This window comes from Thunnus thynnus, chromosome 1 (assembly GCF_963924715.1).
Source record: "Thunnus thynnus chromosome 1, fThuThy2.1, whole genome shotgun sequence".
Taxonomy (NCBI): Eukaryota; Metazoa; Chordata; class Actinopteri; order Scombriformes; family Scombridae; genus Thunnus; species Thunnus thynnus.
The window spans coordinates 19,233,959-19,261,787 of NC_089517.1; the positions used below are offsets into that span (position 1 = coordinate 19,233,959).

The window sequence follows — 27,829 nt, forward strand, 5'->3', positions numbered from 1 at the left end:
TCTTAAGTATGGTGCTTGTTTTTATTAGTCATACATGTCAAAATTAACACAAGAGGAAATTATCTCATGTTGCAATTCTGGTCAAACAGCCCCAGAATCGCAGCACCTTCTTCACTTGAAGAAACACTGAACATCAGGAAAACAAATTAGTAGAATATAAAGGTAGTTTCTCTGAGACATTGTTTCAGACCAACACAAATCAGGAGGAAGTGTCTTGCATCATTATTACAGTTAACATAAGCGACCCATGCTTTCAAAATGAGGTCATGGGTACGGAAAAAAAAACAGTGAATAACCAGTGAATGGAAACACATTGATTGATTTCCTGAATAACTTGGTTTCTTGTTTGCATGTAAACATACTGACTTTTATGGGTAAAAATGTTCTTGAGAAACAATTAAATGCTAGCATAAATCTGTTTAGTTTCACTTAACACACTTATCCTCCTGTGACAGTTCATAATCTCAAATTGAATGCAGGATCTAAAATTTTAACTGTGCACCACTCACATCAGTGTCTAAACTAACAGTGATATTTTAATGATCTTGGTGAAGTAGATAGTTTAGGGTATTGTTTGTCCTGAATTTGCTTTATTTTCATGCTTGTTGGTTGCCTGTGACAAAGGTAAAGTATCAGGTAGGACTGTTCATTTCTCTCAAGAAAATACATCTATTGTGAGATGAAACTGTAGCTTTCTCTCACCTGCAGCAGAAGTATCAGACTTAAGTTGACACACCCTCGAAACCCTCAATACACATGAAACCTTTTGTTTGTTTTTGATGAAGCATAAAAAGCAGAGTGGACAGAGTGCATTTCTGGCAAGTCAAAGCTGGAGGAGAATATTTCTGTAATAAAAACAAATATGAGTCAGTGTTGCGGGTTAAAATCAGTGGAGGTGATAGTAACATTATTGTGTCTGGAAGTGCTGACAAGAAAGTGAAGTGAAAGCAAGTGAGACAAATGCTGTGGAGCAGAAATGGGCTCACGGGGTAGATAGCCTCAGAAAAATAATGGTCGAGCTCTTAAGGTTTGATAACCGACTATCCATTCTCAACATCTGCAAGTAAGTCGAAGACCTGGACAATGATATCAGTCAAGATTTCTCCATTTCTGTTCAGAAGAGGAGAAATGACCTGCAGGTCGAACTGAGAGCTGCCTGAGGAGGCGGAGGGATAAAAGCCAGCCTGAAATGCAATAAAGTTGTTGTCAAACCCTGGGGCTACAAAACTCAAGCAAAAAATACACACTTGAAATTTTCAGCCTCTTATTTTAATATTGTTAATCAGCTCTAATTTACTCACATATGGAATTAATTGGTCATATATTTTCCTAAGATTGTGCCTCATTTCCCACATCACAGCGTTGATGAATTACTGAAATTGAAAGTGTCAGCTGTGATTATGAAGAAGAAGATCATTCAAATCACCTGGACATTTCATTTGTTTTACAGCCAGGACCAAATTTATGAATATTTCACTCAAACCAAACATTGCATCAACTAGTGCTATCTTATTTTGTTTACTCATGGCCCTGTGTGGCACATGATGCCCTTCAATATCTTAAACAATCAAAAAGACAATGAAAACATGAATAAAATAACGTTTATCGGAATTCTTTTACTTATTTCACAGCCATTTCCAACAACAATGCAGTTATGAGTTTGGGTCTGTTTTCTTTACGTTATATTTAATCTTGTTTTACAGCTGGTGAAGACAAAATACTTTGACACCTGTCACACTTGTTTTCAGCTCAGTCAGTGTCTTTATTTATTGTTTGCCCTTGCTTTTATTGGAGAAAAATTTTGAATGAGTCCTTTGGGGTTTCTTTATTTCATCTGAGGTCTTTATTTATTTTTCCTTCCCCTTTGTTTTATCACCTTTATGTAGAAATGAACATGGCATCCTATAATTTCAGGGCTGTGGAATTCAAAGACAGCATTACAGATGTAAGGTTTAGAAACAGAATTGCAATACTTAAACATTTAAGGAAATATAAACTATAAGGGCATGTTTAAATGTTGTAAAGGTGCTAGAATTTATATACTACATGTGTGTAATGCAGAGCTTCTTTTCTGGAGATGCAACAATATGCAGGTTTTTATTCCAACCAGTATCTGTTCCTTCTTTTACTTGTTCTCATTCTGTGACTGAAGGTGCACACATCAATAAATCAGATGATGCAGTGATTGGCTGGAAAGAAAATCTCAGATCTGTTCGCCTGTGATGACACATGGTTGAGAACAACTTTACAACAATGCTCCACTGTCAATGGATACGCCAACGGCTGTATAAAAAAATGCATCGCTGATTTTTTGTGGGATAAAAGAAAGAAAAAAATGTTGACACAGGTGTGGTTGAAAAAAAAACAACATCACTTACAAGATGTTCAAACCTGAGAAACTCAGTTATTCCAAAGCAATTTCTACAGTGAAATGACCAACTGTTCTTCAGTCATCACGTTATTGACTTTAAAATATCGATACCGCACAACACAAGAACTGTAACATCTAAAATCAATCTGAACAATGCAAAGAAGGCATAAAGCACATATTGTAGAAAAGCAAACAGAACATCTTAGACAAAACATTCTGAAATATAGAAATTTTAATGGAATTTTTACACAATAAAATGCATTTAATTATCTTAGGTGTCATTAGGTGTTCATTCATGAGGAAACGGAGGAAAACAGCCTAAGGCTTTCTCCATTCGCAAAACTAGCTGGCACCTTTCACATCCCCCATTCAGGGTGAAGAAACAAGCTACTGTAAGGGGCAGTAATGAGGCTTATCAAGCCTCTTGTGAAAAAAGGCTGCCAGTGATAAACAAACTGCTTAAAATGCTAGAAATATCACATGGGTTGTGAGTTTGTTGCAGCACATTTTATCTTACAGCATTCAAAGTGTGCCAACCGTGCTAAATACGCATAAAGTATTTGTTTCATCCTCGAATACACTGCAAACTGATGCATGTATTGTCTTCACCACAAAGAAAAGGTAGCTAAATGTTTTGCTTCAGGCGAGGCATGGCCGAGCTGCTTCAGTGCACCACCCAAAATGAACCCACCAACCAACAATAAATGTTTTTCCCAGGAGGCACCAAGTCCATGTTTTGAACCTGAGCCTGCGGAATCTGAGGAAACTGGCAGATATTTCTTGCTCTATTCTTCAGTTCTGTAATCAGACTGAAGCAGATGTGCTCTTACGTTTCGCACATCACTTTGATAAAAGCCTTGTTTTACATCCAGCTCCTGCACTCTTACTATCATGAGTCATGCTTGCTGTTAAATAATGCACAGGTTGAGGTTCAGAGGGAGAATTTTAACCAACATTAATTCCAACAACAATACAATGAGATGGATAATTAGCTCAAAAACTCTGTGCTGCGATGCAAAAAAGTGAGACAGCCCAGTCCTTATCACTGCATAGCAGATGCCCCACAAAAGCACGCGACAGGGGAGTTTTTGCACAGTGTTGGTTTGCAACTGAGGCCAGGCCGACTGCATGGCTGCTGGCTGGTTGCTGATGGCAGCTGCTGCCCTCTGTACCAGGCTGACAAAGCACTGCCTGACAGCTGTATCCCCCTATCATGTTCTGTCAGAAGATTCAAAAGCTTTCCAAATGCTTTTAGAGTGCAGTCTTATGAAAACAGAGGAGCATAGTTAGAGTTTTGATATCAGCATCAAAGTAATATAAACATCCTGTATTAATGCAATTCAGGATCAACACTCTTTGTGAGATAGAACAGTATGTTTTTTTTAAAAAAAGAGAAAAAATAAAGGCAATGTTTTTGTGTTTCGTGTTCATGAAGTTTTCAAACTTTTGTTATTTTCCTGGATTTGTAAATTAAAGCATTACAACTTGAACATGTGAGTATAATTCACAAGAGGCAATTTAACCTGTGACCACATGTTGCAGGACTACACAGATTTCACACAATACACATCTTATTCTTAGTATTTCTGACAATAACAAATGCAGCACAACGACCTTCAGAGGGCTACAGATGGTAACTGAAAGTGTTGTTAAGAAATACTTCTGGAGCTGTGATTCACCAACTGCTGTTCTCCTCTCTGCACAACTCAGCTGAGACATTCCCGAGCAAATACAAAACCAAGTTCTGAGTATTATTTTTTGAGGAGAATGTGTAATGACTTCATTTCTGCACCGTATCACCTCCTTAAAATGGATTGGATCTATTTTTATGCAAAGCATTTGCATTCTAGAGGCATTTGTGAATATTTGATGGCTTGCACTTGCACCAGGAGGAGGCACAGACAGGCAGGGGATGCTGGTGCAGTGCTTTAGGCATCAACTGCTCTATAATGAGTCCAAAATCAGTCGTGTGCTCATATTATTGTTCATTTGAAGCAACTTGGGGTTCAGAAACAATACAAATAGCTGTGTTAGTTCAAATCCCAGAGATTTTGGATGGCAGAGTTAAAACAAATCTAAATATGTCATAAGAAGTTGGTGGTTAATTAGGACAAAGTAATTCTTTTTGTAGTGGCAGGGAAAAATATGCATGAATTTGTAAATAAAAGCCTGGCTAACTAAAAGAAATAGTACAAATGCTTATGCTCTTTTTTCTTGTGAGTTAGATGAAAAGATTGCTACCAGTCTCATGTGTCTCCGTTCAATATGAAGCTACTGTCAGTATCTGGTTGGCTTAGCACAAAGACTAGTCACAAGGGGAAACATCTAGCCACTGGGGAAAGAGCATGGAGGATGTATTAAGAGAATTGGATCTGGCACTGCCGCCCAGCCTTGCTGCCAATTTTTCCTTGTGGTCATATGTGGTATTGCAGTGAAAAAAAATCCATTGCAGCTGAAAAAGCATTTTCCCCAAAGACTGCCATTATAAAAAAGACGTTTATAAAACTGTTGATATGACACCTCAAACTACAAATAAGGTCAATTATTACTCTTTGTATTGTGAATTTTTAATCCATGATGGTTATATATTTTGTAAAACTTACAGAGACTAGAAAAGTAATTTTGAAATCCCTGACATCATCCCAATGTAAAGAGGGTTACACCCCCCCCCCCCCCCCCCCCCCCCCCCCCCGTATATGAAATATGGATATTGGTCCTCCCACAAAATTTGTAATTGATCAGACACATCATCAGATCCATCCAAAGGCTGAAATATTAAGTGACAAACTGACTCCAAAATGCACCAAAAGCAATTAAGGGCATTTTCAAACTTGTGTCGTTTAGTCCTGTTGAACTGGATTCTGGTTCATTTTTCCCCTCATTACGATTCATTTGGGCAGATCTGGCTACTGCAATCGTACTTGAGTGTGGACCAAAACAACTGTACCAACACCCTTTGAGGAAGTGGTCACGGTCTGGTCCCAAGCGAATTCTGGAGTGGTTTGTCTGCTTTGGGAACATGGTGTGACCTCTGCAAGTTTGAGCTAAAGAGCTCCCATAGAAAGGTGTACTTTGTATACTGAGATGCAGATGAGTGAGATAAACAGTTACTAGCAGCCTGCTGGAGAGTGAAATACATTGCATTTTTGATATTTGGGCAGATGAGACATTCATCCTGTGTTTACATTTTCACACCTGCCCCAACTAACCAATGAGCAGAGTGAATGTTCTCACATGGTTTGTAGAGATGTATTTTGGTTTGCTTGGATTTTTTTCTATGAAAAAAGAAACTGAACCAAGAGGAAAACACAACAATTTTACCACCTCATGTGCTGATTCGGACCCCTACATCACAGCATCATTGACACAATGTAACAGTCAGTTTCATTCAGTCAATTTCCTTTTTGATAACTGTGCCCAGATGATTTGTCTCAAAACTGTTCTATTGTTGTTCTGTTATTCAAAATGTTCACATGCTCATAGGTAGCAACTGTGTTCTATGTAATACACAAGAGTTCATACTGAAAATACAGAGATTTGGAAACAAATAAGAGCCTCACTGAGTTAGGAAACTGATTACTTCCAGATTGCATCAGGCTGTCTACATAAGGAGCCATGAGGTGGATCTCATCCTGGAGAAAGTAAAAGGAAACAGGAAAAGACCCAGGTGGCAAAGCAGAAGAATAATAAGCACTTTCACCAATATGATACTTTACTTAAAGCCTTTATTCAATTAACAAAGACATGTTGTTTGTAAAAGTGAGACATTATAGATTTATTGAGCTTGTTTTCCCTCTTTAAGTCTGTCTGTGACCCATGTCAAATAAAAATGATCATCACAACTTATATATGAAAGTATTATGAAGAAATATGTCAAATCTTCAGTTAAACAAGCCATTTAGTATTTACAATTTCCTCAGATATTTCTAAAGTAGAAATGTTAACGGAGAAAATAAAACAATGATAATGATTATCTGCCCAATTCAAACTCATCTTCAATTAGCTGAGAACCTCATGTGATTAATGAAAGGTTTGAAGACGCCTTTTGCACCTTTTTTGTGATAAATTTTCCACCAGGACTCCTAGATGTCACAGCAGATTTAAAGCGCAGTTTGTCTGTGATCTGAAGTTCATTTTAGCCGTCGGCAGTGAAGTTAATTTCTGTCAGTTCTTCCCATTCTGGGAAAGTGGTCTCAGACTTTTGGACCATACTGTACATAAGAGAGACGATCATGCAAAAAATGGGAGGAAATACTGTACGATAAGTGTATCTTGATTTACTAATTAAAATTTCTCTGCCTATGACAAGCAAGAGCAAAAAACGCTTGTGATGAAAAGAAAACTGGAATCTATGTATATCTCTGTGTCAACATACAGTTTGGTTTTCCAGATGAGTCGGACCTCCCATGGCTGTTGGTCCACCGTGGGAAGAAAAAAGTAGGTTATTAGGATTGTAATTATTAGTGGGGTAGAGAGAGAAATATCACACGCGCTCTGGATGGACTTAAAATCACTGTTTAGTGCATGTAATATTAAAGTCACCCAACCTTCCCTAGAGAAATAAATCCTGTCCAAACAGGGATTATTTTTTATTTTACAGATTACAACCCGGGGAGATTTGCTCAGGATAATGAATACAAACAACTTCTGCAATTATTTCAAATCACAAGAGGACCCCAAGTAATACTTGTCCTGAGTGAGCAGAACTTCGGTGTGATCAGCTGTAGAAATGGAAAATTTACATTGGTGCTGCGTTCAAGGATGTACTGACATTGAGGTTTAAGAGTTGGTAAACAGAACCCTTCTTAATGGAAGAAAAAATTCACATCGTGTTCCCGTTACTGTTTGTTTCTGGATTTGGACTGCAGCTGATCAGTGCATTGCTTTGCGGCAGATAACTTCAGTTCCAGTTTGGTCTGTATCAGTGACGGATTAATAATGAGTGAAGGTTGGGAACATGTATTGTGATAGAAGATCTCAATTATAGTTAGCTTTGATGAATCTTGTTTGCAGGCCTCGGTAATTCACTTCTGTCTCGTGTAGTCTCACCCTGTAATCCATCTCCACCCTCCCCCATCATAACCTCACATCAGTAACGACTGACTCAATAAAGGGAAATAGAAAATGACAGCTAAAGCCCCACTGTCTTATACTGTAGATAGCAGGATCTGCTGAGTAGAAAGAAATGCAGCTTCAATTTCCTGTTGCATGAAAAATATGAAGGCAACAAATGTAATCAGGTTAAAGAAGTTAGTTAACAGAACTCTGTTGAATCTATTGACGTTTTTGGTTGGTGTGAATAGATTAGCTTTATATACTGACTATACATGTACTGCACATTATAAATTTGTCACGCAGGCCCACGGGGTACATGAAGACAGATCCAAGCAGCTGGCAGCAGCACGTAGACGTTACGTGACTCACAGCTTGAGCACAGCTTGGACTGGCATGAAAGTCTCTTGGTTAAATCATCAGTACAAAAGATAAACAACTGTGTTAGAAAATATCTGGTTTGATAAACAGGAGAAGGTACAAGCCTGTGCACAGAAACATTTCGACAAAGTAACGAACTATGACCCCCAAGGTGCAAGAAACATCTAATTACCGAGCTTAAAATTCTGTGACGTGTGCCTCTAACAGTGGGACAGAAGACACTGAAGATTATGATGTTGAGAAAATCTACAGCCTAAATTAATTTACTTTTATATTTGAATTCAGCAACTATGACATTGAGTTTTGTTCTCGACTGCAAGGACGGAACGTTTTGAAATCACTTCTGCTCTGACTTGTGACACTGACCGGTCTCTGTCATGTTTTGAGTCATCAGCCATGCCAAAATGACACACAAACAATGATTTTTCAGAAACTAAGTTGAAATACTTAAAACTGATGGCCATATTTTAAACCTACATGATTTGTGATATACCTGAGTTTCTATGTTCAGTAACATTGAGGAAATCATTTCAAGAAAAGTTTGAAATGGGAATACAGAAAAGGGAAAAACACTTCACGACCCTCCCACTTCACAGCTTTATTGCTTATATTTATGTTTTGTCTTGTGTTTGTCTTTTTGATATTTGGGATATTTTTGATGTATTGTTTTTGAGGTATGGCCTCTGTATTCCTGCTCTTTTTGATGTGCTCTATTGAGTTGTGAGTTGCTCTGAGATGTTTATCACCCTGGGCGGGTTGGATGATTAACCACACCTGTCATCATAGAGCTTGTCAGCCTATTGGTGTGCATGGATGTATAAATATGGGTATCTTATCCATTTTTTCAAACATTTTGCCTTGACGAAGATCAAAATGATGTCATAACTGATTCAATTTTGTGGCTCGGCGTAAGTCTACAGTGTTCCTACTTTATTCATTGTGTTTTTCCTGTAACATCTTGGGACCATGTTGGAAAAGTGTTTTCACTAGCCCATGATTTTCTAAAATATAAATCTTTGTTTTGTTTCATCATTTGTTTGTTCCTTTTATTAAATCATTTAGCTGCTTAGTTTGATATATGGAAATGTCCCATTGATTAAATGCTGTTTTGAAGCTCTCCTACAATAACAAAGACAAATCTCTGAAGGAAATGTATAATAATATTATCATTTAAAGCGTGTTCCTTTGTTTTTCGGCATAAAAGTTGCAGATTCTGAATGTCTTCAGGAAGTATTGTCTACTTGCAGCTTCACCACAAAAAAGAATGGGTTTGAAAATGTGCACTGACAGATTAGATTATGTAGTCAGGTCTAAACTAAACTAAAAGAGGAGTCTAAGTGCTGTACTGCATGAGGTCATGACAGTCTACACTTGTTCATACAGTAGCTGAAAACACTTTTTACATAATGGCATGGGTGTGTTTGAAGCAGAGCACACTTCCTCACTTAGTGCCATTAATTATGAAGAAAGAAAGTGCAGAGGAGGAGTGAGAACTAAAACGACTGCTGACAAATGTAGAAAATATGTAACAACTAAGCACTTCAGTTTGTCTTTACTGAAGCTTCATGATTTTGCAGCATGGAGACACAGTAATGTACAGAAAAGTCTGATATGAGGAAAAAACTGGGTGGTTTATTTTCTCACAAATGGTTTACTGTACAGGAGTAGCTACGAGGAGTAGCTTAACATTTTGGAGAAATAGGCTTACTCACTTTTTCGCTTAGAGTTAAACGAAAAGATTGATACCACTGTCATGTTTGTACAGTCAATATGAAGCTAACGCCAGCAGCCGGTTACCTTAGCATAAAGACTAGAAACAGGGGGAAAACAGCTAGCCTGGCTTTGTCCAAGGTAACAAAATACGCCCTCCAGCACCTCTAAAGTTCACTAATTAACATGTTACATCTGGTTTGTTTAATCAACATGAAAACCAAAATGTAAAAGCCATAATTTGTTCTCTTTCAGGGGGGTTATTACTATTTCTTGGCCAGGTACAGTGAGTGTCCACTCATTGCCTGCAACCCTGACATTTGTGTCTTCTTCAAAACATACTGCACCTAATATTGAAAATTAACTGTAAATGAAGTGAATTTTTAGGAGACACAATTAGAAAGTTGATCATTTAGCATGCTAATGATCCAGATATTTTCCTCAGGGTTGGGCAGAACAAACAAGGCAGGAAAGAAATGGGATGTCCATGTAGCTCTGTGTCTGCTGAAAGCAGGCAGTTATTCACTATAAGATGTCAGCCAAGGGTATTTGATAACCTGATACTTTATCAGCAACGTTCCTGTGAGATTTCTGTTCACTACTGGTCAAAAATCATTTCATGCATCTGTAAGTCTATCCTGAAAATAGTTATTGTGTCAAGCAATGACGTTCTTATCAATACATCAGTGTACATCAGTGTATACAGATAAATGGCTTGTTGTCATCTTGAGCTATAATGTAAATCTCATACAGTCACAGATAAACCAGATTTCCTGCTGACTTACAAGGACTGTATTCATATTTTTGTTGTGGCTGCAGAAAGTCAGTGGGGAAAAGCAACACAAAATGTTTGCAATAGTGAACTCGTCTATTTAGTACAAATTGTCAGGGGACAACCTTTAAAATTGACATTCTTGTAAGAGGCTTTTACACGTCTAATTTATTCTCTTCTTGATGGTTTTGCCCTCTGGAGTCAGAATAATTAATTGTTTTCATTACCAAATATTCTCCAGTGCATTCATACCCTCATATTTCAATAACTTCTCGATTTATTGAAATTACCACCCAGAATATCCTACTGTTTTACACTCTTCACCGCCAGACACTTTTTTCTCACACTGTCTTCAGCTGTGCCTGGCTGCAAGCAGCAAGTGCTGACAGATGATTCAGACTTAGTACAGCACTAGAGAAATATAACAGCAGAATGTTCATAGAAACTGCAGTTGCGTTGATTTCATATTTATAAATTATGAAGAACAGTAAACCTCCTCTCTTCACTCTATTTCAACAGCTGCTCAAGCTAATTTTGGTTACATTCAGTAATATGAGAAACACTATCACTATACAGTGATGAATTACATGGGCTGCTCTATTAAAAGCGCTCAGATTTGCTTACAGCTCTCTGTCTCTCTAAATGTGTTCAGTGTCCTACCTGGCTGGTTCCTGTCATGAAATTCTGCTAACCATAGCAAGACTTAAATTTTCACTTAACCAATATCTTCTTAATCATATGATGTGCTGTATATACAATTGAGCCTGACTGCAAAATCAGTCGGTCAATACTATTTTAACTTATCACAGATATATGATTGGCACATATGTCATTGTGTCATGTGAAAATGCAGAGGACAAATGCCAAAGATATATTTGTAGTAATTTAGAAACAGTGCTGTCAGTAAGACAGTTGAAATCTAGTTGATTTTAGAAAAAAGGAGACAAAGACACACTCCCCTCCCTACATCAGTGGAGCTGAGGTGGAGCAGGTGAACAGTTTTAAGTTCCTGGGTATCAGCATCACAGAGAATCTGTCACGGACATCACACATCTCCACCCTAGAAAAAAGCTCAGAAACGACTGTACTTCTTAAGGAAACTTAAGAAGGCAAATTTCCTATCCTTTTACAGAGGAGCAATAGAAAGCATCCTGACTGGAAACATCACAAATTGGCATGGGATGTGCATGGCCCAAGACAGGAAGGCTCTGCAGCGTGTGATTAAAACTGCCCAGAACATCATTGGTACCCATCTACCAAGCATCAGTGATATCGGTGAGGTGAGGTGCCTGCATAGAACCCAAAGGATACTAAAAGGCAATACCCACCCCAGGCACAGCCTGTTCACCCTGCTGCCGTCTGGCAAGAGATACAGTAGTATCCACTGTTGTACTACCAGACTACAGAGAAGCTTCTTTCATCAGGCTGTGAGACTCCTAAAATCATCCTCTGCACTCCAACATAAAAAATAGTTTTATTTTTATGACTTATTATTTATTAATCCATTTATATAATTTCTGTTTTTGTGAGTAGCATTAAAGGACTACAAACTACATATCGTTATACAATCTTGTATTGTAAAATGGTAATACATGAATCTCGAATCTTGGAATAGTTTGTACACCAACACTAACTGTTTTCAACTGTAAAATACCCCGTTCAGTACATCTTGGTCACAATTTGAGCTGTAACGATTAGTTGATTGACAGAAAACTATTCTGCAACTATTTTCGTAATTGAATAATAGTTTTAGTCATTTTTTAAGCAAAATTGCTAAAGAAATGTGTTGGTTGCAGCTTCTGGAATGTAAGGATTTGAAGCTTTTCTGCATCATTCATGATGGTAAACTAAATATCTTTAGAGTTTGGACTGTTGATGCCATTTTGTTATCAGATTTTTAACTCTCACATATGTATCATATAAATATGTGAGAAAAAAAATCTAGTGGCTAGGTTATAATATGCAGTAAATATCTAACACAAAATAACTTAAGTTTTTGTCAGAAGGTGCAGTCAAAGTCAAATACATTAAGGGGGACCTATTATGCTCATTTCCAGCTCTATGTTTTTACTTTTGCATTCCATTAGAGTAGCTTCACATGATTCACAGTTCAAAAAACTCTTGTTTTATCTCATATTGGCCCTTTATGGAGCCCCTCAGTTCAGGCTTTCTCTGAAACAGGCTGTTTTGGATTGCCCTCCCATCTGCCCCCCTCCCTAAAAGCCCACTCTGTTCTGATTGGCCAGCTTCAGGAGGCTTCCTCCGGCTCCAGAGGCAGCGTAAACAAATTTTAGTAGCTGGATTTTCCTTTTTCTTCTCATTCTTAAAATATAAACTTCTCAAATACATCTGTACTTATGGTAGCCGAAATCTATTCTGAAATATGTGAGTGGACCGCATGAACATCCGCAGCAACAAAGATTACAGCAGAATGTCTCTGTTTGCAAAGGTTCATTACCTGCTTATTGTTTAACATCTTCATCCTATCTGTGTTCAGCTCTCAGTACTTTTGTAGCTTCTAAGTGAATCTCTGTGATGTGAAGTTTAGTTTCTCTCTGTTTCTACTTTTAGATATCTTTCTTATTTTACTGTTTGCTGATTGCTTTAAGCACATATCAGTCAGCACGTATCAGTTGTGTTAAGTTACTGCTGATGGAAACCCGACATTTTCTGCTTTTGCTGCTTCAAATTAAAAGCTTTTAAGTGACTAAATAACGGGAGACTTTTATTGTGAAGAATTTACAGGAAATGAAATGTGTTTATTCGCCGTTTTAGCAGAGCTTCGTTAGAGCCAGTCAACACAACAACATATGGAGATATTTGGAGCTCTCTGTTCAGCAGATCAGTTAGAAATAATGCAAGGAAGAATAGTATAAGGCAGAAACAGTCACAGAAACACCTTAATGTTAGTGCACTGGAGCAATGAAATCCAACAAGAGCAGCTGACACACGCTCCAGCAGATGACCATATAAAGGAATCTGTCATGATTTGATATCAGCTCAATTTGAAAGTAGAAAAAACTTTTGGAATCCAAGCATTCAGAGCAGTCTGAAGCTGGTGCTTTTTGCTCACAGGGATTACTTCATAACTTCCGACAATGTAGCATTATATTTATATGACTGAAAAGAAGGAAAAGCATAATAGGTCCCTATAACATTGCTTGATAATTTGCATGAAATTGATCGAGCAGAAACTTACCAGGTGTATCCTTACTGGACTGGAGCCCAAAGAAATCAGGCCTTTTTCTTACGCAAAACAGACAAACACATCTTTTTCTTGGAAATTAATATGAGACAGCTGTCCTTTTTTTGGCCTGTCCACAACTCAACTACAGTACTTATCATAACGACTTCTTCATCTTAATATACTTTTGCACTTTTCTGCCTGCAAGTCCTCACCTGTCCTGTCATTTCAGACCATTTTCTCTCAGCAGCAGCCCTCAGCTGTTCCTGCCATTTCCCCACTCACCTGATCATCACCTGCCAGCACACCTGCCCCTCATTCCCTTTGACCAGCCATTCAGTTTATATATGAGGCCACTAACACTGCCAGATCGTCTGTTGTGCCACTATAATCGTAAGACCCAATAAATCAAGTGCTAAGAGGAGGCAAACCTAATTTCATTTTTAGTTTTGGTTAATATCCCCTGTCAACACAGCAAATGAACAGGTTTACATAATGGTCCCCTTTTACGTGTGAAAAAAAGACAAAATGATCATCAACCAGTCCATTAAGCTCCAATTGTAAAAGAAAAAAAGCTGCATTTTACCGCTTCACCATGGCAGCAGCTCTTCTGTGGTTTGGTGCACCAGTCTCCTACCTGCTGAAATAATGAGCTCTTGGAGTTGCCAAATGGAAATCTGTTGCAGAAGTTACACAACAGACTAATCGATGCTGAAATCAAGTGGATTTCTGCAGATGAAGCCCATTTTAAAAACTGAGGGGCGAATTCACAAAGAATGGTTTGCGGCTGCTGATAGCACCATGAATTACGCACCACTTGCAACTGCTATCTGCCCCGTCTCAAGGTCAGATTCACAAAAGATATTGTGCTAATAATGATATTAAAGCACAAACAATGCCCATAAAGCTTTGCAGCTGAGTGAAATTTGTCCTTGTTCTGCATCTGATTGCAATTATCCATGTAGCAAAGTATAAATGTTGCCTTTGCACCAAGAACACAGTAGGCAGGACAATGGCAGAGTGAAAGTGAAAAATTAAATTTTCAGACCGTGAGCTACAAGCTTCGACCAACAAGGTGCAGGGGCATTCCTCAAAACTTCAGGCAAGAAATTTAAACATGACAGAGAGAAACCATATTTGGGATTTAATATCCCAGTCTGTCAGTATTGTTGGTTTTTCCAAACGCACACCTTCAGACTGCAAAAGAAGATGGCATGATTTGAAAAGAGGTCAAAAGAAAAAATATCATTCAGTGCCTCACAAGCTTCTCAAAGGGGCAGTGACCCGATCGATGGTAGGTGACACCCCTTATAAATGCGCTTCAGTTACCACCAACTCTCTGAAGATTTTAATAATTTCACTGTATGTGTGTGTGGCTATTAGTGCTGGTCTTTGTGAATTGGACTGTTTTTGCGATGAGACTCATTTGCATAGAAAGGGGCCAATTATACACCAAATGTATGCATATTATCTAATTTACATATGTGCAAATAGTAAAAGGAGCACCGAGGCGCTATTTACTTGGCAGCGCAGTTTCTGGTGCATTTCACCCTTTGTGGGTGCTTTGTGAATTACACTGTTTTTTTCCTTTTCCTTATTTGTGCAGGTTAGGTGGCTGCAAAAGCCGCGCAATCCTTTTGTGAATTCTGTCGGCAGTGGAGACATTCGAGTCAATGGGCTCATTTTGCCTCGATAACTTATATTGTCTTTAATATAATACCTTAATGACACCCATTCAGTCATCTTATATCCAATTAAGTGTTATCATTCAATATCTTAGTTAAGTGAAAAAGAAATATTAGAAAAAAATGTATTTATTCTGTAAGACACAAGGTTGCCTTCTTCTAAAACTGTACCAAAGGAGCCTTTTGGCTGTTCTTCCTCCCAAAAGACTGAGCACTTTAAAGGAGCTGGAAGTATGTGTGAGTGTAAGTTGTACTTTCCCTAAGCTGCATACCAGAGCCTGCACGACTGCATGCACAAGCATGCACACATACTGTGCAATACATGTGCACACGTCACTGAAGACACACACACACACACACACACACACGCAATGATTTCTCTTCCTCGCTCATTTATTCTACAGCTGCATTCATTGTCGCTCTGGAAAATCACATCAGATAAATACCCAAATATAACTGTCCTCTGAGCATCAATGGAAACGCCGATTTACTGAGCTTCTCAATTGACTTGACGGGTGGATTTGCTTGAAGCCGTCTTTATCATTTGCAGCTAAATCAGCATTGTGTTAATGACTTGCACTCGCAGGCCTCATGGCCATTCAATCAGACAACACAATAATAATGCACATCCTCAGAGGTCAAAGCAAGCCATCAAACAAACTGCCTTTTCATGAAAACCATCCCCATGAAACAGGTCTTTGTTAAAACCGCATGTTGGTCACACCATCATACACACGCATCACACTGTTTGCTTACACTTTAGGTTTCATTTCAACAGAAAATGAAAAACTATTTTGATAATTGTTTCTGTCATTTTTCAAGCAAAAAGGCCAAATATTCTCTTCTTTCAGCTTCTCAAATGTGAGGATATGCTGCTTTTTTTGTCATATGTGACAGTAAATTTTAAAAAAGGTTTTAGACTGTTGGTCGGGCAAAACAAGCAATTTGAAGACATTATTGTGGGCTCTGAGCAATTGTGAATGCCATTTTTCACATTTTTTTTTAATAGACACAACCTATTAATCAGGTAAATAATCAGCTGATTAATCAATGATGAAAATAATCATTAGTTGCTGCCCTACTGAAAATATAAACTCTGCATTACCATCATCATTATTAGTACTTTAAGCACTTAAACAGTGGAGGGAATCACCTTTTTCACACTAATTATCTAACTGATCAACACGACATCTACTGTATTCAATTCAAAACCAGTTATCTAAGCAAAAACAAAACTACAGTATATGTGGAATTCTGATAATAAATAAATATATAAATATAAATACCAAAGATATCTAAAAAAAACACGCACAAAGTCATACAAAAGCATAAAAAATGAGCTATACTAGAGAAAATTTGTATGAAAACAGGAAGTCTAACATTTTATGTGTTTTCACAAAATATTTTAAGAGGACTCAGTCTTCTCTAGACTGCCAACAATGCAGTCACATGGAGCTGCTACATTTTTCCATGATTTTTGGTTTTGGTAGCACAAGGCAAAGAGTGCAGCGGCATCCCTCACGATGGGCGTGTGTGAACCTGCTCTGTCCAACTATCCAATAAATTCTCCTTGGCTGACTGTACTTAATACAAGAAAGAATTCAGCCTGTTTATGTTCTGTTGCCACGTTGCTTTTTCCTGGTAACAGGCCAGTGAACTTCATCACATATTAAAGTTGCAGTCGTGGAATATTTCTGTCTCATCCCCGAGTGTGTAGTTGACACCAGAGACACATCTCTCTTCACTGTCTGCAGTGAGTCAGCTGCAGTAAATCTTTCACTTTCTCATGCAGCGAAGCTCTGTGGTGAGGGAGCTCGTGTTGGCCTCCGGTGCACAAAAACTAAGTGCATGTACAGTTCGTGGCTGTGTGAATACAGCACCAGGACTCCTTAAGTGTGTAAGTCACAGCACTGAACTAGAGAATGCAAAAATCAGAATATATAAAAACAGGAATATGCTCTTTCTGCACTTGCCTCACAATATCGGAAGAAAATGTATTTCTAGAGATGTGGAAAGTGCACTAATGACTCTGGCTCTGCCCGCAGCTCACTGACTGTTGACGCCGCCGGCCACTTACAGACTCGGATTATAGGTCTATATTTGCAGCGGATGCATTCAGAGCAATTATTGGGGAAACGCAGACAATATGGCTCGCACTTAAAGTGACAGGTCATTTTGTTACAACAGTTTTCATTGTTGCAAATGTGCACTGATATGTCTCCAGTATTAGCCCCTACAGATTCTGCTGTCAACAACAGTAATGTGCTCCCAACTCGAAGGGCTAAAAAATGACAAGCACCATGATTCACTACTGGTATTTGTGTGACCTCTGTCATGTCCCTGCAATTTATGTGTGGTGCCTGGAAACAGGTTCTCAAAATTGAATCAGTACAAATACCCAAAGCAGCCAATAATGAGGCTCGCTGACTGTGCAGGAGCTCATGAATGTGTACATAAAAGGTGAAAATTTTTGAGCAAGAGCATGGACAAAACAAGCTTTTGGGATTTTCTATTTAAGCTTGATAAGCTATGTTTATAATCTTTTTTTAATACAATTATCTTTAATTTTAGGTGAAGGAATGCTTAAGTGGAAAATCCCTGTAAAAGACCGTGCAGGTTTTTTTTCAACACAAATCCAGCATGAAATGATCTTTTCAGTCAGAGCAACATAAATACTTGAAACGTGTACTTAGGAGGAAAGTCACTGGGGGCACCTGAAGAAAGCTCCACCCCTCAGATGCCTATGGGTGCCAAACTGAAATGGAGACCTGCCTCCAGGAGGAATGTTTATCCAAGCTTAGCATCGAGCCTTATTGGTCAAAACAGCATGAGTAGATTTTTCTGTCTGCGTTTCACTTCTGCACCAGCTCTGTGCCATTTCAAATTGAGACCTGCCCAATACGAGCCCCCCTGTGATGACAAGAATAGCTCCTTTAAAGACACAGAGTGGAGAGAAAATTAACTGTGTGTGATCAAGCGTAAAGTAACTGTACACCGGCAGTGGAGAAAAGGCTTAAAGGAATTTGAGAACAAAGGATTCCTGACATTCCTAAAAGTAAGGAAGTCTGAGTCCAATTGATGTTCAAGGAGCAGAGAATCAGATTCTAATAGCTCCATTAATAAACCTAATTTGCTTAGATGAGGTAACAAGTGACTTATAGAGGAAAAGATGAAAGGATGAAAAAAAATCTCTTTGTAGGATGTCCGCACACATAATCGCACTGTGATATAACTGTATTTAAATGCAGACTTTTTCTACAGTCAGCACTAAACACTTTATTGGATTTTGGCTCTCAATAAGGATGCATAATGTTGTGTCACACAAGGAGAGTGCAGTTCAAGATATAAGGATTTTAACATATAGTGCACTTTTATAAAAGAATAAGCTGGTTTCTGGTTTGCAAGCATGAGTAGCCTAATGACTGAGACAAGGGTTCTTTCTCTGTCTTTAAATCACTAAGTGTAGAAATGTGAGTCAGTTTACGTGACATTATCAGACTTAATGATATTTTTTGCATCTAGAGTAAGACATTCTCATATTGTGGCCTACTTATGACTCTCAAATGTGTTATGTTAGAGCATCACTGTACTAATCCTTTTCATCAGGACGGGCAGCTTTTCTTACTGTCCTTTGTCTCTCTATCACACCCTCCAGACAAGCTGATCCTTAACAGACAAAAGAAGTTCCTGTTCTATCAATTTCCAAACACAGATAACGCAAAAACATAACTGCACCTGCAAACACACCTTGCTGTAAGTTCATTCATAACGTAAAGCTATAAACCTACTAAAACTTTCTTATGATAGCGCACTGCACATGTAGGTGCAGGTAAAGTAATGCACCAGTGAACAGTAAGTTAAACTAATTGAGGCTTTACCTTGAATATGCTGGTTGACCACATTCTCCAGGCGATCAAGCCGCTCCATGATCCGGAGAGTGTCTCCCTTTTTGTCACCCTCTAACTTTCTCTCCGGTAAAGGCATGGGGACTTTGATGTAAATATTGGCGATGTAATTAGTAACCCATCCGACATAGAGCAGGCAAACAATGTTGGTCATGCCGCTCAGGATCACGCATGTGGACACCAAAGTTTTGGTTCTCCTGGTGCAAGCCATGCCGACATCCCTCCATACAGCCTGCAGTTTCCCGTTAAACCGGACGACAGGGCGACACTCGCCTGCAAAAAAACGGGAATAATGAAGTTATTTCCAGCGATGCAAAATCCGAATCTGTGCGCCTTTACTTCAAAAGCGCGGTGTTTGGTTTGTTTGAGGGGGCGCGATGGTGAAAAACAAGTGAATGTTAAATATCTACAGGTGAAGGTTCCCTCCTTCGCTCCATCGCAAACCTCCGTCAGCTCCAGTTGCATGTGAGGATCAAGGAAACGGGAGAGACGCGGAGCATCCTGCTGCAGCCAATGGGAGTGATGGTGAGGACTGACCGCCTCCTCCTGCACGCGTCCCCGCTGCGCTGCGCACTGATCTGACCGGACTATTTCCATGTATAGAGACACAAACTATGACAACCCATTTCTGTCCAAAGAGCGCCAACTTTGCGCCACATTGACCTTACTGTGCACATGTGATGTTTGATTCATTTCCCTGAGGACTCACCCACCTGAGCTGCAGAATCTCTGAGACTTTTTTGGTTCATTTGATCTCAATTATCAGGCACTGTTACTGTAGAAAACGCTGTTGGAGTTACTTCGATATGATCCAAGGACGCAAATGAATACAATCGGTTTCCTGCTGCAATCCTTAATTAAGCCGTGAGATAAAGACGACGCGGGTCCACGAGAAATCAAGGTGTGGTGGGGTCATGTCATAGGTTTGGCTCTGGTCCAGCTCGACATGAGACGCAAAGGATGCAGGGGAGGCACTGCACTTGTCTCACATGATGCTGTAAATAGACCAATGCAGGGATACAGTCTAATTACTGCAGATCTGTTCAAAGACAACGCTGCAGACCAGCTAAACACAAACACCTGCAACACTTTACCTGGTGAGACAAAGTGATTTTCTACCAAACTGTAGTTTATAGTGTTAATTGTGGATTTAGTATTTTAAAAATCAAGGCAAATGGCATGTTTATTCCCTCTCTATAAGCATGAGGTGATTATTGGATTTCAAATTGAGGCATTTTCGGTTTGGAGGTGTCTCGGCACCACCCAGACTTCAGCTTTTTTTATTTTTGTGAATGGCTTTCTCAGTTCTTGTTATTTCTGCACCCAAGGAGAAGAATAGAGGCTCATTAAATGGCACAGCAAAAAAAGAAAAAGCTTAAAATGTAGCCATTGTGAAGAGAGTTTTGCTCATGTTCACTCTCAAAATGCCATGCAATTCTCATTTCTGCAGGATGTGCTCAGTACAGCAGAGCCTCTGGATTCTGTTTGTCTGCCAGCTTTTTCTCCTTTTTTCTTGGGTTTCTGTGTGTTTGAGGTTGGTTGACTTGTCATTTTTTGCTAGATGTCCTCCTACTCTTTAAGAACATCAAATATTTTTTATCTTTGTGGGTGAGACTTGGTAGTTAAAAGGACGTGCTGCATCTCACTGAGGCTCCTTTAAACTAACATGGAAACTGCGGCTGAACGTCGGGTCTTGACTATAATTTTACTAAAATCCTTGATTGTGTTTTGACAGTGTGTTCTGGTATCATTTTTGCCAAATGATTATTTGCTAATAACAGCCTTTGCCATCCAATCTGCCAGACAACAACAACACAGCAGGCTGCCAGAGTGAAAGCATTAAATTTGGTGATGAAGAAATAAATGTTCAATGCAATACATTAATTATTTTTTAAATGGATTAAAAAGCATTGTTATGACATAGTTTTCCTGGATGACTGCAGCATGTGTAGGAGAAGGAAACAACACAAACAAACTCTTCATTTTGCAGTAATACCCACCATCTCTTCACTTTCAGAGCATAATGCTTCTCTATGGCCTGCTGCTATCACACCTCGATTATAGAGAACAGGAAAGAGAAAAATCAGTAAACTGAAGCGACAGACAGGCAGGAATATGTTGCCATTTGTAAAAGAGGAGCTTAAAACCTGATCATTTTCAACTCCAGTGCATATTGCTTCACACTAAAAACACGTAAGGGCTTCAATAATTGCCTCTTATTTATTTAGCCAGTCAACAATCACAAGCATTACCCTTTCCTCCGTGATCCAGATCTAATGACAGACCACCTCGTCTGTCCTGTCTGCTCAGCAGCAGCCGTTTATGGCTGTTAGATCAATGCAGGAGCATGCCGCCCATTCATCTCAGCTAACAGACCTGCCATAGTGCACAAAGGTAGTTTTTTAAGTTTGCAGTATGAAAAGGGGTTTTTCTATTTGTTAGTGACATGTATGTGATGAAAATCATTTTTGTATCTTTTCTCACTCGTTTAATCACTTGTCCGTGAGATTCTGCTGAAAGTCGATAAACTGTTTTGTGGCCTCCAGTTTGAGTTAATGGTAGAAACTGTCCTCTACTGACACACCATTATAGAAGCTCAGGTTGCTGACTATGAAAGATGTTATTTACAACTAGTCTGATGAAGCTGAAATGATTTTACAATTAATTGATTAGCCTATGGACAGAAAATGAATCGGCAACTATTCTGATAATTGATTAATCATTTGAGTCTTTTTTTCATCAAAAATGCCAAACAGTCCTCAGTTACAGCTGCTCTCTGCTGCTTTTCTCTGTTTTATATGATTCTATAAATGTATAATTGTAAAGTTTTGACTGCTGGTGAGACAAAATTAGACATCATAAGACATCACCTCAGACTTCAGGAAACTGTGAAGAGCGTTTTCCCCTATTTTCTCACATTAAGCTGACAAAAAGATTGATCATTTGAGAACAGACAGATTCATCAATAATGAAAATAATTGTAGGCTGCAGCCCTAAAGTTTGCATGGTTTTCATTTCACTGATTCATCATTCATAATTCACAATTTTTCTTCATTGTATCTTCATTGTAGCTTATTAGTACCATGATATATCAAATATTTAATCAGCCAAACTTGTCAAGCTTTGGCTCCACAGGGGAGTCTTTGTGGGGCATACTTCTACTTTCAGATCACAACAAATTTTTGAAATGTGAGCTAGAGAAATATTTCATTGAAATGTGAGAAACATTTAACTACTCTAATCAATTCTTGGGGTAATTCCTTCCTCTAACTTCAAATGGCCAGTGTGATACAGTATGCTCCTCAGACTGCAAACTGTGCCCAGCGTGGAGATGGATACAATTAAAGAGGATTGAAATTATAATGAGCAAACCATATCGCCAGTCCAGACGGTCACATTGAAGGGCCTATTCAAAGATTAGCTTGTTTTCTAACTAACAGAGTGGTACACTGTGATATATGAGTTCCCGCTCTGGTCTCACTTTGTTGTTTTGACCCTCACCTCTCTTGTCTCCCCTGAAGGGCAGAGCTGAAAAACGAAGCTTGCGAGAACAATCGCAGGATGTCCCACTAACACAAAGTGTTGTCATGAAGATGACCTCAAAGCCATGTACACATTTCATTGACAAGCCATAAACACCCACAAGTGTCAGACTGGCAACTTCCATTGATTTCTTTTGAACTGGAGCCAGCCGAAGGGACATTTTGAGGTTGGTATTAGGGATCTGCGATCCTCCCACTGAGTGATCCACACGGCCAAGCAGCTGCCACATTTAGTCTGAGCGAGTGGTCTTCTTCTGGGCTGATAAATTACTGTGTGCGAGAGGTTATCCTATAATCATCACTGTGAGGACTGGGAGACAAAGATACGACCACTGTAAGTTCTTCAGCTGTGGAGACAGCAACCATTAATCAACAAAACACACTCAATACCAAAGTGGTATAATTGTCCTTTTCTGAACCCTCCCTCTTTCATTTACTGATATAAATTATAGGGAAGATATTTTTAACACTTTTAACACGCAGCAATTTTGTCCACAATGAAAGGATTTTGGAAAAGACTTGGAATCTCCTCCAGCTTTCAAAAGGTGCTGTTGTGAGGCCGACCTTCTGATTGTCTCACAATCCCCCCCCCCATTAAATGGCAGAAATGGTCGACACAAATCCTCCCCTCATACAGTGCGACAAGCTGACCCTGTACGCTGATCTCTCTGTGGGCAGGGGGCCGACAAGGAAAAGGAAATTTCCCCTGAGACTCAGGATCACTTTCAATTAATTCATGTTTAACTGGTGCACACTGTTGATTGCTGCACAAGAAGCCTGAAAATTTCAATGAATTTAAGTTTAAAGGATATCTTTACACATCCTTTAACTTTTACATTTTGGCATGAAGAACAAAATTGTTCACTTCTTGTGTTAACAGCTTATATGCAGTTCAAAATGTGATTGAATATAAGAAAGTTATATTTGTAGTCTCACATCACAGAAAATAGCCTTTCTGATCATGTACTGTGTGCTCATCCATGGAGAATTACAGCGGTTTTATTCTTACAATTTATTATTGCACATAAAACATTTAAAGATCAAGAATCAGTCTGATGCATTTTTATCAGCTGCACCTTCTTTGAAAAAAAACTTGAATGGTTTCAAGTGATATTACTAGTCTTCGTTGCCTCAAATTTTTTTTTAAATAGTTTTTTTATTACTACACCGTAGTGTTTTGAATATTTGTGCTTTCAAAAAGATGTAGCTGTGAAACTATTTCTCGATGCGGACACAGGGATTGTGAGATGAGAATCGCATTAAGTTCAAGCTCATTTATTTATGGAGCACTTCATCACAAGCATGTCTCAGAGGCCTTCAGAGAGAGAAGGAGAGAACGTATCCAGATCTCTCTAATCATAATCAATCACATGACAAAATGAAGTGCTGTAATACATGATGAAACAAGTGAAATGCAAGGCAGCAAATAAAGCACAAGACACAGAATAGCTTCACGCATCTAATTAATCTACAGGATATCACAGGTACCCGTTAAATCTAGTGCAATCCAATTCAATAATCCTGCAATAAATTCTACTTTTGTGAAGCTACAATACTTTAAGACTGTGTGAGAGAGGAGCTGACTGTGGTAATTTATACTTTGTGTTGTTTATATAGGATTGAATTATGTGTTCAGGATGGAGCTCATGGGGACAAAATACAGTGAACAACTTACAATTTAATACATTTGCAGGCAGTTATTGCTGCAGGGCTGTTGTATGAGATTGAATTAGGTTGCACAGGTGATTCATGATATTGTGTCCAGGCCCTGTACATACAGTACTGTAGCTTAGTCCCTGCTCCCCAACACCACCAGCCTTGAAACTGTAGAGACAGTCTGGAAAAACCTACTTTGCTTTGTCACAGTTTAGGCTGCGAAGCCCTGTGTCAACGATGAAATCATTTAAAATCCTTTCACTAAAAATAATTTTAATATTCTCATCTCACAGTGCATTTTAAGGTCAGTGCTCTGAGTGTTGTGTTCTGCAGGCTGTCATCTTTTCAAATTAAACCAACAGAAATGAGAAGCCACAGATCTTAAGGCACACAACAGTAATAGACCAAAAAAGGAGGACATGTGTGTTTTTAATTTTGGAACGCATTTGCAGAGTAAATTAGCTCAGAAAATGGTTGAAACCAGAAAGCCGAACCGAGAAGGGGCTTGTGTTAACTTTCTCAGCAGGGGAGAAACAAATCTGTGACATGAAAGCAAATGTTTTTTGATGTAGAGAAATTAACACATGTATCAGAAAGTGATGGCAGGGGGGTGAGGAGAATCAGCATTCAGGTTTGGCAGAATATTGAAGGAGAGTGGTGGGTGAGCTCACCTGGGCTTTGAGAGAAAACAGAGTTTACAAGCTCAGTTTGGTGCCCTGAAACGAAAGACACAGGAGCTGCAAGCAGGAAGAAGGGTACAAGAAAGGTTATCACCATCTGTGTCTAAGTTGGGAGATTTGTGGACTCCCTTCCAGGTGAAGCTAATCAAATTTAAAAAGTTGAAAAAAGGAGGTAGCAGAGAGAAAAATAAAGAGAGACCCAGAGTTGAATCAGAAATGGGGACAATGACATGATGGGAGGCAAAAGTAAAAAGGATTGGCTTACAAATACACTGTTGCTGCAGCTGCACTCCTTAGTATTTATCCTTTTGTCTGAGCAAAATTGGACAATTGTTTTGCCTGAAAGACACATTGGCTACATTCAGACTGCAGGCAAAAGTTGCCCAAATCTCATTTTTTGGCTCATAGATGACTCAGATTTTTTGCAGTATGACCTTAGTCTGATCAGAATTCATGTGACTTTTATGTCACGGATCGACATTCATCACAATTCTGCACTGGCAGGAGTCACTCTGTGAATACAAACATGAAAGACAGCTGTGATGGAGGTATTCAGTGGAATGACAGTGAGGTGTTAGACCTCATCAGTATTTTGGGTGACAATTCTGCTCACGAATTCGCTGGCTTCCACTATACATCAACTTATAAATGAAACCATAAATGCTGACTTCAGTGGCCTCCATGTTTATTCCCATATGACAGTGTGCTGCATGTGACATCTTTGTTATTGTTCTTTTGCAGTTCACACTGGAATCTGATATTCCTCACATTTTAAAAATAATGTGAACAGCCAAACACAAAAATCAGATATGAGCAATACATCCACATTGAGCACTGAGGCTTGCAGTGTGAATGTAGCCATTGTTCTTAAGTTATGCTGCCAGGACTGAATCTCATCCTAAACTTTAAAAACATCAAGACACCTTCGTGACAGGCTGAACAGAGTACAAGTTACAGATATCTGCTGCAATTTTATTTTTTAAAAAACCTTCCTGACACTTCATTTGGCATGGTGGACAACAAAGACTCCTACAAGAAATGAAAAATATCACCTAAAATTAAGTGAAACTATTTCATGGAGTCATCTTGTATCATGTAAATAAAGCAATACATTTTAACATTTCTTCATCCAGTGAAGAAAGCACACAAATCATTTAAGCCTAGTAGAACAAATTATTTGATTATCATATTCTTATAATACATGTCAAACTAGAGTAGGGATTTTTTTTTTTTTTCAAGGTGCATGGAGATGGGAAATAATCTAAACTAAAACCAGCATCACATATTTATAATGAACAACTTTTATAACACCAACTTTGTTACTGAGACCAATGTTGCTTGTGATTTTTTTGATTTTTATTCATATTTCATGCATAAGAAGTCAGGGTACTTTTGCAGGTAGATGCCGTTCTGATCACACTGCAGAATTTAAATATTTCTAACCTGCATTCAGATAAGCTTTTCAAAACCTGCTGGCCTCTAAGGAGCAGAAATGAACTCATCATCACTGACCATTATAATAGTAATGCCAGCATAAAATCTCTTTTCTTTGCCCTACTTTCTCCATTTGAGCTTCAGATTCTTTTCATCCCTCATGCAAGGATGAAGTGAATTGGCCAAACTCAGCAGAGTAGAGCAGTATCCAGTATTTGACAGAATGCATATAGATATGTCACATAAAATGAGCATCCCAAAGCCTCTATAGTGTACAGTGTGGCGTGTAGGTGAAGATGAAGTAATTGCCTGGAAAGCCTGAGGAAGTTTTAAAGGGGAACTGGAATTTTTCTCACGTTGTGTGCAAAGAAACACAAACTAAAATGATAATGCAGCTATTGAGCACATTTTTACATTACTCAAAAGAGGATAAAACAGGTTTTGGACATATTTGTGGAAACAGCATCTAAGCTTCAGGCCTCCGAGTAGGCGTTTCCCATGGCAACTGTTGACTGACATTTGAGGGCTCACGTTGCTAGGAGACACACTTTCAGCTTCCATGTTGCGCTTCTGGAGGACGTCATAGACCTGTGTAGCCTATGAATGTTGAAAAAGATGTTTTTCCCCCTTTTTAAGATTTATAATTTTTATAACACTGGGGAGGGCTTAGCGAGGTGTTCAGTTTTTAATTCACTCGCTGAAGCTACAGAAAGTGGAGCCTAGTTGGCTTCCCACTCAACATTACATTTCAATCATGTTATTTCAACACCAGTAGAGTCATCAGCAGCTCCTGCACGCTAAGTTTTGTGTTTGTCCTGCATCATAGAGAAGAGGGGGTCTAGCTAGTGTTAGCTGTCTCTGTTTTAATGTTCGGTCATGATAACGAAAAAATAACCAGTGTTGTAATCAGTTACTGATTATACACTGCTCATTGTAAAAGTAAGTCCATTACTTTAGTCATTACTTGGCAGCAAAAGTAATACCTTACATTACTCATTACTTTTGTTACTTAGCCTTTAAACAACTCAAATTCCTCCACACCCATACACTGCATCTTTTGTATTTAACTCATGTAGAAATAGAAAATGAGACGTTGTGGTATAACAAGCAGGCGGGATACGGTTGGAAGAATTTACTTACCATCCAACAGCTAGTGTTAGCGAAGCCTCAGTGACTGCACACAGCACTCCAGAAGTCCCAACCTTAGCTGCATGAACTAGCGTCAGGTGACTCCTGAATGTAGGTGTACCTGTAGCTAACGTCATCAAGCCAACTAAGAACACACATGTGAATAAGACAATTTTGAAATTACAGCAAGTCACATTTCTCATCCTCCAGAGCAGTCTGTCAACTGATCACAGACACCACATTGATATCAACCCTCCATTGATCACGACGACCCCCAAGTGTAAAAGTAAAAGAGCGTTACTGGGATTAGTAACTGTAATGTAATTACA

At 38.8% G+C, this 27,829-nt stretch overlaps 1 protein-coding gene across 1 annotated transcript in view; it reads right to left on the reverse strand.

The window, feature by feature from the left end:
* galnt18b (UDP-N-acetyl-alpha-D-galactosamine:polypeptide N-acetylgalactosaminyltransferase 18b) overlaps positions 1–20,571 on the reverse strand; it is an 84,318-nt gene extending 63,747 nt beyond the window's left edge. Inside the window, exons 1-2 of the mRNA XM_067588711.1 lie at positions 19,471–20,571; positions 19,034–19,333 (exon numbers count right to left, since the gene is read on the reverse strand). Coding sequence (XP_067444812.1) covers positions 19,034–19,333; positions 19,471–19,657 — 487 coding nt within the window. The 5' untranslated portion in view covers positions 19,658–20,571. The remainder of the gene's footprint in view (positions 1–19,033; positions 19,334–19,470) is intronic.
* Between the last annotated feature and the right edge of the window lie 7,258 nt (positions 20,572–27,829).